Here is a 15,675-nt window from a genome sequence, read left to right on the forward strand (position 1 = left end):
ACCCAACAAACTGAAACAATCTACCAAACCATATCGACCCGCACCCAAAAACTAACTCTTACACTAGTTTCCAACCAAACCCGATAACTAAGTAACCAAACTAGAGTAAAAACTAACACTAAAAATACATAAAATCTACAAAAAGTACTAGAAATTATACCTTTAGGTGATGTAAAATAAGGATGAATGTTTCAAAAAGTAAGAATCTAAGTGTGTGCAATGATGAGTTATGATAAGGTGATAATAGTATGTTGATTTTAAGGTTTAATTTGGTGAAAAATGGTAGATTTGGTGAAGAATGGGGTTAGGGTTTGTCGGTATTGGGTGAGGGAGAAAGGGGGTTTTCAAAATTGGGTGTAAAGGTGAGATTATGGTGTAAAAAATGGAAAAAAAAAATCTGGATATAGCCTGTATGGCCGCGCCACGCAGCCTATGTGCCTCATAGAATCGGGCTACGCGGCGCCTGCTGGCCGGCCATTTTAAACTCCCGTCATGCGGACATAGATGAGGTTCCCCGTTGTGCGGCGCGACGAGTGTTTTTAACAGAAAGTTTCGAATATTGAACCCCTTTTCGCCCTAGAAAATTTTTTAAAAAAATACCAAGTCTTTTGATGCCCATTTTATATTATTTTTACGTGTAAAACATACTTGGTATCCGTTGAATTCTCCTCAAATTCTCTCTTTATGATGGCTATGATTCCCTGAAACGACTCGACGAGGCAACAAAACTACAAAACTAGAGTTAGTGATGCAATAAAATAAAATAAACGAATTATACAAAATCTACACTTGAGTTTTCACTCAAGAACCGCTTCGATGATTTAGTTCGATGGATTGAGGGGAGTTTCCTCCACTTTAATTGAATCCTCCGGCCCTCCAAGATAGTTCTTTAAACGATGACCATTCACTTTCCACGAAGTTCCATTGTCCGGATTCTCTAGCTCCACCGCATCATACGGGAACACTTCGTTCACCAAATACGGTCCCGTCCACTTTGATCTCAGTTTTCCTTCACATAACTTCAAACAACAATTAAATAATAAAACTTTCTCACCTTTCTTAAAGTCTTTACCTCCCTTCAAACGTCGATCGTGAAACATTTTCGTCTTTTCATTGATATCCAACAATCGAGAATATGCCGCATCACGAAGTTCCTCCAATTCATAAATTTTAAAATATCTCTTCCTTGCGGCCTCAGTAAGGTCAACATTAACCATCTTCAATGCCCAAAATTCCCGGTGCTCTAACTCAACAGGAAGATGACATGCTTTACAATAAACTAGCATAAACGGTGTATTACCCAACAGTGTCTTGTATGCGGTTATGAATGCCCATAGCTCGTCATCCGATTTCTCCGACCAATCTTTCAGACTTATTCCCACTGTTTTCTCCAAAATTTTCTTCACCCCTCAATTAGCATTTTCAACTTGACCGTTCGTTTGAGGATGGTAAGCGGTAGAGGTGCGATGAGTAAATCCATAACGAGCTAATGCCTTCTCCGTGACAGCATTGAAAAAATAAGTACCTCGATCACTAATAATCGCCCGTGGAGTCCCGAAACGAGTAAACAACTTCTTAAGAAACTTCACGACAACTCTAGCATCATTCGTGGGCAATGCTGGGGCTTCAACCCACTTAGAAACATAATCTATTGCCATTAGAATATACTTGTGACCACCGGAAACGGGAAACGGTCCCATAAAATCAATGCCCCAAACATCAATAATTTCAAAAGTTTGTATGGGGTGTTGAGGCATCTCATTCTTCGATGAAATATTATCGGTACGTTGACAAGCATCAGACGTCTTAACAAGTTCCACGGCATCTTTTACAACCAACGGCCAATAAAAACCACTATCAAATAACTTTTGGGCCGTGGCACGCGCTCCATGATGACCTCCCTTTAAACCTTCATGAATATGTCTCAAAATATGTAACACCCCGCAACCGCAGCGGAAACGTAAACGGGATGCAACAGACACCTCTGATATCAACCACATTGCTTATAAAGAAAACTGAATACATTAATATACTTCAAAATTACATTGTCTCGTATTTCATTACCGTCTAGGTGATACACACATCATACATTACGATACATAATTCTATTTATTATAATGTATCCTAACATTCCGCACGCAAATCTTACATACATCAAGCACTTAGCACGTAAGCAATCACTTCATCTTAGTTGTACCTGAAAAGCATGTGAGAAAACGGGTCAACTACGAATAGTTGGTGAGTTTCATAATTCGAGTAAACCATGATAAATCATTATCATAAAATAATACTATTATCGATGTAATTATGCTGAGCCCACAAGTGAAACCTCTGACTATCACACACAACCCCCGTGGCATATCCCCCGCCCACGGAACTGCCCCAAACCGCTATGTCTAACATTACATAGCAAAATATATACAACACCCAAAATAGACATGTGCAACTGGCTGGGAAACATCAGCAAATCCATGCCGGACCAGTTGGGTTTGTCAGACCAATAGTACTATCCACACTCTACCGGCTTTCAGTTAATCACTCGTGTTCCGGGGCCTTAGAATGTTAGCAACTCAGACAATTACCATCTTAGTACATTTCCGTACGATTCCCGTACAATAAAATATATATAAATCCACGCAAATCCATGCGTTCAGTATGTACTTAAACATTTCAGTAAAAACATGCTTCCGCCCCGAGAAAATATTCGAAAACAGTTCAGAAAAAAGGGGCTCGTGAAACTCACCTTAGCACATGCAAGCAGGTAACAACAATCATTATCAGTTAACACGTCCAATCTGTAATATGATCCCTACGATCGTTATTATACACTTATTGTTTATATAATCTTTAACCGTATTAACCGGTACATCTGGGGACACTGTTAACCCAGTACTGTACCCGAAATACTTCTCCGGACTTAGATTGTGATATCATTTAGAGTTCCATGGTCACAATTACTATTAGTCGTTTTTCTCGTTTTGCGTGCCTAGCACGGTTATCCGTTTTTATGTTTCAAAAATGAGTTTGGTCACACACGACCCGAAAATAGTGGTTGACTGATAATTTAATTAAAGATGTGAAATTATAGCTCGGTTTAGACGTCCCGATTGGCCGCGGGACCCGTTTCCGTCTTTGGCGTACCGGAAACTGTTAAAATAGGTTAAAATTACTCAAATCATCCGAATTATTTTCGGATGATTCATTTTTACTTGTTTAACTCATTTATATGAAAATAGTCCATTTTTAGGGTTTTTATACACCAGTCAGCTCGCTTAAGCGAACTTTACCGGTTCACATCGTTTTAAGCTTTAAAAGTTTGTTTTTGCACAAATAATTATCCGTTTAATCTCGGATCTTGAAATTTTGCACAAAAGACTTTTTGACAGTGGGGAATTTTATAAAAATATTTCCAGAATTAATTTTTATATTTAAAATTTATTTATCTATTTTTAAACACCATTAAACACTAAATATGTCGTAAATCCAAACGATCTTAGAAAAATCCCAAATTTCTCCTGGATGTCCCCTGCCATCCACATAGTCCCCTGTAATTTTTCCAGAACCAAAATCTTCTTTTACATGCCATTTTTACTAAAACCGAGCTAGAAAACCCTAGAACTCGTTTAACCGAAAAGCCTACTTAGACTTCTCCAACTGACCTCAAATTTTGTGTGTGACTTATACATGATATAAAAAGCTTATCTGAAATTTTCCAGAATTGTTCATAATATTTAACTATTTTTCACCATTTTTGGCCAAAACCGAGCATTAAATTCACCAAATATTCATCCTTTATCCAAAAATTACCAAACATTCACGAAACTCATATTTTCATGTATCTAACACCTCTGTAAAATTTCATGACCTAACTCTACACCTATCACAATCTGTCCAAATATCCCAAAACCGAACATAACCGAATATACCTTTCGTTTTCCGCCACTACAAGCTACAAACTCGTCTTTCCGCCTTATCTACCACTAAATACAGAACCTACAACCAACATACCACAATACCAAGCAAGTTACACTCATGATCAAGCCTCTTACACTATTGTTTCAGTTATGATTCAAAAACAAAGATTTAAACCGTAAAAAAATTGTTTTTGGTCCGTTTAACTCCTTTCTTGGACCAAGATCCCTTGTATAACCCGTATACATCACTTGATCATGCAAGAATCGGTTTTCATCTTTGAAACCTCATTTTCTTGCAAATGAACTCAAGAAACGAAGATGGAAACGTGATTAACTCGATTCTTTACCTTGTTTTCTTGCTACAAACTTTCGGTTTTGGATCATGATCTTGAAGAGGTTGATGAATGTTGAGAGTTTTGATGAGAAAAAAGAAAATGGAATGGGGAATGACCCCCTTGGGTCCGATCGGTTAGATAGGGGGTGGGGTGGGACCCACTTCTCTATTTTTAGCCACACAATTGGATTCCCGTAATCCGGATAATGTTTTGGATAATCTGGTTCAGTTCGTTTTCCGGTTAAATGTCTGATTCGGCTTAAAACGAGGTTAAAACGATCGTTTTTCGGCTTAAAATTGAAATTTATATAAAACCGATTTAAAAACTTTAAAAACTTAAACCATGAGATTTATTAACTTAAAACGTCATATTATTAATAATTGCGCATCTTTTTCGGCTTGATCGATCGTCTCTTGCTTGGTTTGGTATTAAATGTTTCGTTTAACGCACCGACGTACTATTAAATCGAAATTCTTTTTCTGTGGTTTAATCCACTTATCCCGAAGCTTTAATACTTCGTAACATCACTAAATATCATATATCTCGTCTATAATTGAACCCTCGATTCGTTCGGGTTTCAATAACTATCGATCGATTGATCGCATATTCAATACGGTGAATTATATATTCACGTACAATCAATACAATGAACCATGTATTCTCGTATAATTACTATGGTAATTCATGTACCCGACATTAAATACGACGTAACTATTGTCTACCGGTTAGGGTATACTTGGTTTCGTCGGAATCGTTACAAAATATCCAACCCTTCTTACTTTGTCACATATCTTCTAAGAATCCGGTCACCCCCAATCTTAAAAAGAAAAGGATCATCCCAAACATACTGAGAAACATCCCGAAAAAACTTCTTCTTTTTTTGCGTAGTCATCCCTTTCAACACAAGACCGGTAGATAAATAATTAGCAAAGTCGGTGAGCCATGGCATACCTTGCTTTTCGGCCGCAACAAAATCAATCGACTCATGCGGGAATCTATCTCCAATTTCTTCCTCACGAATCTCTTCTATCTTCAGATCTTCTAAATGGGAAATATGATCCGCCGCATCATTCTCCGCCCCCTTCTTGTCTTTGATTTCTATGTCAAAATCGGAAAGTAAAAGAATCCACCATATAAGACAAGGCTTCGCGTCTTTCTTGTGAAAGAGAAAACACAAAGTTGCATGATCGGTAAATACGATGGTCTTAGAAAGCACAAGATAGGACCGGAACTTGTCAAATGCAAACACAATGGCTAAAAGTTCCTTTTCAGAGGTGGTGTAATTCTCTTGGGCATCATTCAACGTCTTTCTTGCATAATAAATTGGGTGAAATTTTTTATCACGCCTTTGCCCTAAAACCGCCCCAACCGCGTAGTCACTCGCTTCGCACATGAGCTCAAATGGCAAGTTCCAATCCGGTGACACGAGAATAGGAGCATTCACGAGTTGCTCTTTTAAGAACTTGAACGCCTTCAAACATTATTCATCTAACACAAAGGGATATCATTCTCTAGTAGTCGGGTCATCAGACGGGTAATTTTTTAAAAGTCTTTAAAAACCGCCGGTAGAAACCCATTTGACTAAGAAAACTCTGTATAGCCTTAACATTTGTCAGTGGAGGAAGCCGACTAATTGTGTCAATCTTCGCCCGATCCACCTCTATACCATCTCTTGAAATTTTATGACCCAACACAATCCTTTCCGTCACCATAAAGTGACACTTTTCCCAATTCAACATCAACTTCGTCTCAATGCACCGTTTCAACATCCTCTCAAGATTACCTAAACACCGATCGAAAAAATTACCGTACATCGAAAAATTGTCCATAAATACCTCCATGGACATCTCTATCATATCATGAAAAATCCCCACCATACAACGCTGAAAGGTAGCTGGAGCATTACACAACCCAAATGGCATGCGACAATACGCATACGTGCCATATAGACATGTAAAAATCGTCTTCTCTTGGTGTTTCGGTGCAATTGGAATCTGAAAATAACCTGAAAAAACCATCAAGAAAACAATAAAGTTGCTGACCTACTAGGCGCTCCAACATTTGATCAATAAACGGCAACGGGAAATAGTCCTTCTGAGTGGCATCATTCAACCTCCGATAATCAATACACACCCGCCAACCGGTAACCGTACGCGAAGGGATAAGTTCATTCTTTTCATTCATCACAACCGTCATCCCTCCCTTCTCTGGAACAATTTGGGTCGGACTTACCCATGGAGAATCCGAGATCGGGTAAATCATCCCGGCATCCATCAACTTAAGAACCTCTTTCTTGACAACTTCTTGCATATTTGGGTTAAGACGCCTTTGAGGTTGAACCTCCGGTTTATACTCATCTTCCATTAAAATCCGATGGGTACAATAAGCGGGGCTAATACCTTGAGTATCTGAAAGTCTCCATGCGATCCCCTCCCCCCCTTATGCAACTTCAACACCTCTATCAAATTAGATTCTCTTCCTCTGACAACTTAGAAGAAACAATAACAGGCAAATTCGAGCCCTCTTCAAGGTAAACATACTCCAAATGTGACGGAAGAACCTTTAATTCCAATGGAGCGGGTTTTTCTATCTCTTTTCCACAAATTAACTCACTAACCTCCATAACATCCGCCGAGCATGAAACATCATCCACTACCTCTTCCTCCAATTCTTTATCCATATACATATCCATAGCCATCTCAACAAGATCGGCTCCACAAATGTAATCCAGACACGTATCAAAACCAAGAATAAAAGAGTTGAGAAAATAGACCGAATGGCATGGACCACTTAAATCATCATTATCATCCGGGTGATTTATCGACTTAACAACATCATAAGTAATGTCGGTCAAGTTTGATCCCTTGATTCATATATGTCGCAACCCACACTAATAGTGTTGACAAGAAGGTTAATGACGGTGCTAGATTGGAAAAGAATAATAATGCATTAAAGGCGGAATTAATAACACACTAATTTGTTACTATAAAGGACACAATAAAGACAGACACACTCTTAAACTAAAAAGATTTCCACTGATTGAAAGGTCGATTACAAAACATAAATCATTAGGGTTCTAAGAAAGGAATGATTTGATTCTAGGCAGAATATCCATACGAATATGTCAGCCGTCAAATAGTTGTCAATCAATATTCAGGTGTCACTCTCAGATCTATCATGTGTGTTGTGTTAGAAGGCGTGCCTAGATCATTCTATTTATAGGCCAGCCTCCTGATAGCTGTTATTCCTTCTAAAAACCCTAATCATTAATACATATACAGAAAAACATATTACAAAAGATTCGAAGTATAAAAACAGGTCTTCGGGTAGACTTTGTGTCTTTTGTCTTCTTCGAGCAAACCCGGTAACCTTAAAGTGTGCTGGTGAACAGTTCTCCGGGTAGACTTTGCTTATTGTATTTTCCTTTGAAAATGCTCACCTAGCAGACTTTAATCTTCTTGACCATAGCAAACTTTTCTCTATATGATCCTACGAGCAAACGGTTCTTCATGAATCCCTTCAACTCTTTGTTAATGAATAACTTATTAAGCAAACTAAAGTGTGCTGGTCACACTGTTTGACTAGTGCTGGTAGCACTGTAGCTTGCTAAGAGTTGAACCTTGTTAAAGAATGTCCTTAGAATATTTCTTGATCAACTTTCTTCAAGCATGCTCGGACTAATGTTTATTAATCAAACCTTGCTAGATCTCCCAAAATACTTGGCTTTATTAGCTTGGTTTAGTCAAGATTTTGCTGGTAAGCAAACCATGCTTGACTTGAAGAGCACCTTTGCTAGACAAACCGAACCCTGCTCGGATTATCACTTAAGAAGACTTCAAGAAGATAACTTTGCCCGAAAGGCAAATTACCTTGCTAGGATAAGCAAAAAGCTTGCCCGGAGGTCTAAGTGTGACCGATGTAAATACTTAGCCTTTTCTTGAGAGGTTAAGAAGATTCCAATCTTCCTTTAAGCATTTTCTCATCTCAACAATCCCCCCTAGATTGGAACACCTCAGCTGTACCAAAACACTCTATGGTTACATACACTTAGTCAAAAATACTCATCAAATTTTCAAAATCAAAATTACATAACAACGTCAAAATATTAAAAAGTGAGAATTCTGTCTAGTGGACATTAAAAAGCAAAACCTAAGCTAAAACATAGTCTTCATCTTCTTGAGCTATAGGCTGCTTATCGTCATTCTATTCTCACTGCTCCTGCCCTTTCCTTGAATATAAACAGCTGTTGTTGATGAAGATGATTGACAAGAAGTGTCCAGTGAATTATATCTTTCAGATCCTCATCATGAAGGAAAGTAAGATCTTCATCAGTTTTGATAGTGCCTAATGCAAGTCCATCTGAGTTCCTAAGAATGCAGAGACAAAAATTTTAATTATAATCAATTCTTACAATTCTACTATTCTGCTGAACTTCATGGTTGGGTCTAGTCATCCTTCTTCTAATACTTATACAAGTCATCATATTGGCTTAAGGATTTTTGTTCCATACTCTTGTTAGATAGCCGAATTCAGCATGTTTGATGTCACTTAATCTCTTGGATCTCTTTGTCTTTTCATACTTTGATAACCTCCACTTCTTTTTCTTGTTCAACAAAGGGAATCCCATCTCTGCTTCACTTCTCAGATACTTAGACAACTCATATTGCTACCTACCAGCAAGTCTGTTTCTATTGTGATAGTCATACAGTTCCATACTTGCCATATTTTCCAGTTGTTCCTTCTTGTAATCTGCAAAATCATCTTTAAAGATAATCTCCTTCAATTCTTTACTTTCATCACAACCTTCAATGTATGAGACACAGAGTCATAAAAGAGCTTTATGGGTTGGTCACATCAGTTGGTGGCCTCTCTTGTCTTTGTGGTTCAGCTCTTTGTGATTCGGTTAAGGTTGTTGAAGTCTGTGATCTTGAGATTGAGGGCCTAGATGGAACAGACTTCATGGGTTTTGTGGCCTCAATTTTCCAAATTTCTTCTCTTATATTGAGATTACCATCTCAACTGGCATAGCCCTCAATTCTTCAATACTTTCACTGACTACTTGAGCTAGTCTTTCAATCATCACATTCATAGTTTGATTTCCAAGCTGACCAGCTGAACAAATCGAACTCCACTGAGTCCATCTTCAAAGTTTTGTGGATTTCCCTGTTCAGCTTCAACTTTTTCCCACTCATCTTTCTTTTCATAGAACAACTCTTTTAATTGAGCTTTTCCCAGTAGATTAAATGTATTCTCATTCATGCCATGGCTCATCATTATTCCCTTCAATGTCTTGATTCTTTCTTCATCATCTCAAGGATCTTTATGTTTAATAGGTTCAGGTTTGACTTGTACAATGATGGGTATTTTAGAAGTCTTTGAGGCTTGAGCTCTCTCTTGTTCACCTTTTTCACGCTCAAACAAATATAAATCTATCTTTTCTTTTATGCTCAATCCTTGAATATCACTAAGTCTTCCCCTTGCCTCCATCAGTCTATTCAACATACTCAACTGTTCATCCTCCAACTTTCTTTTCTTCTCCTCATTTTCTTTTTCAGCAAGAGAAAGTTTTGGCAATTTCTCATTGGTGTTTGACTCATTTTGAATTTTTCTTGTTACTCTTTTAAATTCTTTTTCAACCATATCTTTAGTCATCATCACCACATCATCAACAGTTCTACCATGCTCTATCAAGAATCTGCACTTTCCACCAAATTTGTTATAAAGCTTATCAGCGTTTTCCTTTGGGTTTAAAGCTTTTGACACAAGTCTATCCCATTCTTCCTTATTCGCAGCTTCTCTTGTTGTCTTGTAAGCTTCTTCAAGTTCTTCATACTTAAAGTGACTCAAATCTTTTTCAAAAAAGTTGTGGAGTCTCAGATAGTTTCTGAATCTTTGTGCTTTCCTGTTCTTCTTTTCCATCTTTTTCTTGTAAACATCCCTTTTTTTATCTAACTTATTCTGTAACTCCTAATCAGTCAAAGGAGCCAGATCATTAAATTTAAAGCCATGTTTAATTAGACTCATAATCAGACGAGCAATCCTCCTTGTATCAAGACTTTGTTGTATGTTCTCTCTCTGTTCATCAGTCAGTTCAATTTGAGGGGTGATAACATCAACTTTTTCAACTTTATCAGCTTGACCATCATCATTGTCATTGTTATTGTCATCATCTGCACTTTCATCAACTTTAGTATCATCATCTTGTTCGGTTGAATAATCCAGTGCTTCAATTCTTGGTTCATTTACATTTGGTTCAGTTTCTGGCATAACACTTTGAATAGGAACAAGCATCACAAGGCTTTTATGTTCCTTAGGGATTTCAACAAAGTATTCAGATTTATTATCCTTCCTAGCCCTTTTAACCGATTTATCTTCTTCTTCATCAGTCTTTTTGTCCAACTTCCTCTTCCTTGTATAAATTTTTCCAAACTTCTTCGGAGGTTGTTCATCATAACCCCACTTATCTGGAGGATTTTTCTCAAACTCCTCCTCAGCCTGTTTCACCCATTTCTTTGAAGCAATTCTTGTTAATGATTCTCCAGCCTCATCAGGCAATAACTGCTTAATTGAATCATCATTTGTAGGTTCAGTAGTGGTTGGAGATTTGGTTTCAGATTCAGGTTCTTGTTGTGTTTGGTTGAACTTGCTTAGTACAAGTACTAAGGGGTTATCCACCTCCTTACCTTGCTTCAATTTGATTAGCATTTCAATTGCTTCATGCTCAACATCTCCTTCTTGATCTAGAGTTTTGGCAATACTGGCTTGTTCAATCAATGTTTCTTGCTCAGCCAACTCTTCAGAAGTTGGGCAATAAATTCACAATAATGGCATGCCTTTTGGCAGCCTGTACATCCTCATTCTCATCATTCACATCCTGTGTATCAACATGTTCTTCTTCAAATTCAGATTCAATTATAGTTTTTCCCTTCTCCTTCCTCCTTTTCTCCTGTTCTGATTCAGATGGGAAATTTTCAATATCATTAAAAATATTTTCAATTTCCTTAACATTCACAACCTTCTTTGAACTTTCTTCATGTGTTTCTTGTTATGTCAAAATTAGTTCCTCAGTGGTAGCGCCTTCCTCCATAACAACATCAGTTAATACATCAGTACCAATAGCATCAGTTGCTATGGCCTCTGTAGGCAATACACTTTCAGTGATTTGATCATTCATACCAGCATCAGCCTCCTTCTCTACCTCTTTCACCTTTTCCACATTCACAACTTTCTTCTTTGCTAACACATCTTCAGCATCATACTCCTGTTCATCAATATAAGACTTGCCACCTTCATAACCATCATCATCATCCATTCTGTCATCACTGTCATCAACATCACTATCACCATACATATTCAGTAATGATTTCAAACCATCTGGCTCAACATCCACCATCTCTTTGTTCACAACATCAGCAGCAACAGTGGTCATAGGAAAATTTTCCCCCTGTTTTGGTATAACTGAGGTCTTCTCAACGTCAGCTTCCAGGGTTTGAATTCTTAGCAAAGCTTGTGCCAACTGTTCCTTTTGCTCAGCATTCTCCTTCATCACCTCTGCATTCTTATTTTTCAAATCAATGTTTTCAATCATTTAGTCAAAGTTTCTTTGAAACTGATAAGTAACAGAGGGAGGGGTTGTGGTGGTGAGTCAGAGAATATTTCACGGAAAGGTTGGATAGCGTCAGTGGTTGGATTTTGGGTATTACTTGAGGGTACAGGGTTTATGGTTTGGGTATGGGTTGTGGAATGGAGGTCAGAGAGTGTGTTGGGGAATGAATTGGTGTGGGTGGGAAGTTTATTAAGTGTGTAGGAACTGTTTGTGGAATTTAGGGTTCGTGAATGTCATGGCTTTGGTATTGGTTAAAGGTTTGGGTTTGGGTTGAGCTTTGTGTTATGGTTTGGTCATGGGTTTCTAGAGGGCTTTGGGTATGGGTAGGTAGTGTTTGGATGGGTGGTGATTGGTTGATTTTGTCATGTTGTGGTGGTGGGGAAGGTGGTGTGGGTAAGGGTGTGGTTGGTGGTGTAGGTACCTATATATTCCCCCCCGAACTTGTACATCATAATCAACATTTCTTCCAACACCTCCTTCATCTCCGTCTCCACCATAATCTCCATCAGAATCATCCAAAACATCATCCATCTCCTCCTCATCCTCCTCAGAGGTTAATTCTGGTACTGGCATAATACCTGCATCCTGATTCACTAGCCATGGTAAATATCAAATTCAGCTTCCGGATTGAAATGGCTTGTGCTTGTCAACTTAGCAATCCTTTTGTAAATATTAGGATTCTGTAGCACATGAGTTTTTCCTATTGTGGGCAGATCTTGTAGCACACGATTGAATATAATCTAGAGGAATCTGGGATAGGCCAAAAATTTCTCTTTATTAGGCTTCCTCAAGATACTCACCATTCCTTCAAATATCATTCGTGAGAAGTTGAATGGTAAATCGTAGACCACGACAATAGTTGCATTTGCCAAATCTCGACTCATTAGAGTCCATGATCCCTTCCGGGGGAAATTCCTTTTTGGAACTGTCCTGAATAATATGGTGAATTAAAAACCTATACAGGTTTGGGAACATGCCTTTTTGGAACTGTCCTTCTTTTACATTCCCTTGATAACCCATTGTTTGCTAAAAAATCTTCTGCAAAAATGCTCAGTTGTGAAGTGAATGGGGTTATGGTCATTATCGTTCAGCTGTAGGCATGCACGAATTAGTCTTTCAGTAACCCTTATCTTATGAGTAGCTACGGTAGCCTCCAAACGCCTACCATCTTGATCATCAATAAGTTCAGCAGAGCGCCTGAAATCCAAAAGATGATTTCTATATAGTACATGGCACTCTGTCAACGAGAATCGTAGATAGAACGTTGGAGCCATCTAATCATGTATGCTACTTCCTCGTTATCTGGGGTTACTTGCAACATAGCACACATGTTATGCTTGTGCTCAAAAGGATATGTCGGTTCATCATCCGCCATATTTAGTGCAAAGATTAGTCATAAAGTACATATCTTTGAATAGTTTTAGGTTATAATTTGAAGAAGTAGAGAAGAAATGTCTTTATGAACCTGAGCTTTGAAAAATTAATAACCTAAACAAGAAACAGAGAGTTAGTAAAGATGAAGATTAAAAGCCCATAGTCACATAATCATTGTCGGAAAACACTTAATAGATTCTTACCGAGTCGGATTGTGTGGGATGATTAATTAGGGTTAGGATTTTGAGTTAATTGAATTAAGTCGGATAAGTTTCTGAAACGAGAGCGAAAGTGGAAGGAGAGAGAGATGAAAATGTTAAAAATTTCTCTAACTCCCTCTCTTATACCTTTTTGAAAGTGGGTTTTAAATGGTTTTTTGTCATTTAGTGAGTAAATAGCTGTCAAACATTTAAAATGTTTTGAGGAAATATCTTTCTTTACAATACCTTGCTTAATAAAGCTTTCCTATTTAAAACCTTGCTTGTTAAAGTATATTTTTGTAAACCTTACTCGGAAATCTTACTTTTCAAAGCTTGCTTGTTCCAGATTTATTTCATAAATAATAAAGTGTTTAGAAATAAAACTAAGTAAATAAAATGAAGGAAGCTTACTCGAAATACAAGATTGCTCGAGAAATAAATCACAAGACATATAATCAAGAATAAATTATCATATAGGCAACCTTGTTAGGAATCAATTAAGAATCCCAAACTAATATCTTAGAAATATTTCTAAATGTCAACCTTGCTCGAACTTTTGAATAACACAAACCTTACCTGAAATTTCATAAGCAGTTAACAAATATTCAATCAAGTATACTTTGAAGCAAAGTATGCTTGATATATTTCAAGAATACAAAATGTGCTAGAGAAGGAATCTTAACACAAAGTGTACTTGAAAAATAATGTTTTGAAATTACCAATTATGTTAAGAAAACACTTGAAGATTTCAAAGTGTGCCTGAAACATAAAGTGTGCCCGGAAAACTAAGTTTGCCTGAAAACACTTGTAATTTCCAAGAATCATATTCACAATCATGAACTATGCTAGACAAGAACTCATAATAGTTAAAACATCAAAGTTTACCCAAAACGAGTATTCAAAGCACATTCACAAGTAACATATAATCATCAAGTATGCTTGAATTTAAAGTTTACCCGATGATATATGAAAAATCCACTTAAACACTCATAATTACAAAGCTTGCTAGAATGAGGTCAAACAGTCAAACAAAACACCTAAGTCTGCTAGAAAGTCCAAAAACATTAAAGCTTGCTGAAGGTAACATATTCAGTCACAAATCTTGCTAGAATGACCTAAACAACTTATAAAACAGCTAAGTTTGCTAGAAAGTTCAGAAATCAACAAAGCTTGCTAGTGACCAGTGCAATCAAACATATCAAATAGCTTGCTAGAACCAGGGGTACTTTTAATCAAAACAACAAAGTATGATAGAAAGTATAAATTATATAAAAGCTTGCTAGAAACATCATATTTAGACATAATCAAATATCAAGCTTTCTAGAAAAGTTAAACTTCAAGTAAAACAGTAAACTCTACCCGAAAGTTTGTTAAAACATCATTGCTTGCTCGAAAAGAATAAACTTAGACCAAAATATCTAAGTTTGTTCGAAAACATTATAAATCATCAAATCTTACTCGAAAATGCATATGCAGACCTTTTGAAGGTAAAATGCAACTCTTTTTGTTGTAAACCAAATGCCAAACATTTTTATCTTTAAAGATAATTGTTTAATAGCAAATGGCAATTATCTTTCCTTTCGAATCATTTTCTTTCTTTTTATGAAAAGATTTCAACATGGGATCATATTGACTAAGTTGCTTCCCAATACTTCATTCTTAGTATTATTATGACAGTTTAGACAGGTTAACTGCAGGTCTAGACTTAGAATGAATTTCATTTAATTGGTGATATGATTAAGGTCCAGTTAAGATACATAACCACTAAATGGATAACACATATCTATTCTCAAGGCTTATTTGGCTTTCACCAGATCACCCTGAATTGACTCCGACCACCTGATATTTGGTTACAACTTTTATTAACAGAACTTATGATATATATATTTTTTTGTTTTTTTTGTAACATAAGATTGTGAACATATATAACAACATTGTGTTGTTTAATCAGTACGTTTTGTTCACTTGTGTTCTTTGTCATTCTAAAATAAATACTTCACTTTGGGGACCAAATACCAACGGGCTCGTGTATGACTGGATATTCACTATTTTGCCTATCATTCGGAAAGATGTATATTGGAACATGCATAGACAACAATGTAACTCCACATTAAGCTTAGCAGTTTCTTTATGTTTATATCACCTTATATGTTACACATCATGGGAAAGCAACCATACATGTCAATGACTGCACTAAGTGTCTTTTTAGCCTATTAAATTCATATGATTTGCCAAATAGTCAATGT

The 15,675-nt window shown here is 37.0% G+C and overlaps 1 protein-coding gene across 1 annotated transcript; it reads right to left on the bottom strand.

The window, feature by feature from the left end:
* Nucleotides 1-821: 821 nt before the first annotated feature.
* On the bottom strand, nucleotides 822-1,217 carry LOC143575892 (uncharacterized). Its single transcript, XM_077060144.1, has 2 exons — nucleotides 1,055-1,217; nucleotides 822-1,009 (listed from the first exon to the last, which is right to left on the bottom strand). Exons 1-2 carry the CDS (start codon nucleotides 1,215-1,217, stop codon nucleotides 822-824), a joined length of 351 nt encoding a protein of 116 aa, XP_076916259.1.
* Nucleotides 1,218-15,675: the final 14,458 nt, after the last annotated feature.

The sequence above is a fragment of the Bidens hawaiensis genome, unplaced genomic scaffold (genome assembly GCF_021521415.1).
Source record: "Bidens hawaiensis isolate Kalapana, Puna unplaced genomic scaffold, B.hawaiensis_p1.1 tig00027779_1, whole genome shotgun sequence".
Classification (NCBI taxonomy): domain Eukaryota; kingdom Viridiplantae; phylum Streptophyta; class Magnoliopsida; order Asterales; family Asteraceae; genus Bidens; species Bidens hawaiensis.

What these genes read in the sequence shown, in the direction of transcription:
- LOC143575892 (XM_077060144.1), bottom strand. Translation starts at nt 1,217, where the DNA reads ATGGTTAATGTTGACCTTACTGAGGCCGCAAGGAAGAGATATTTTAAA. An exon ending in AGGTAAAGACTTTAAGAAAG is followed by an intron (nt 1,010 to 1,054) that starts GTGAGAAAGTTT and finishes AGTTATGTGAAG; the next exon opens with GAAAACTGAGATCAAAGTGG.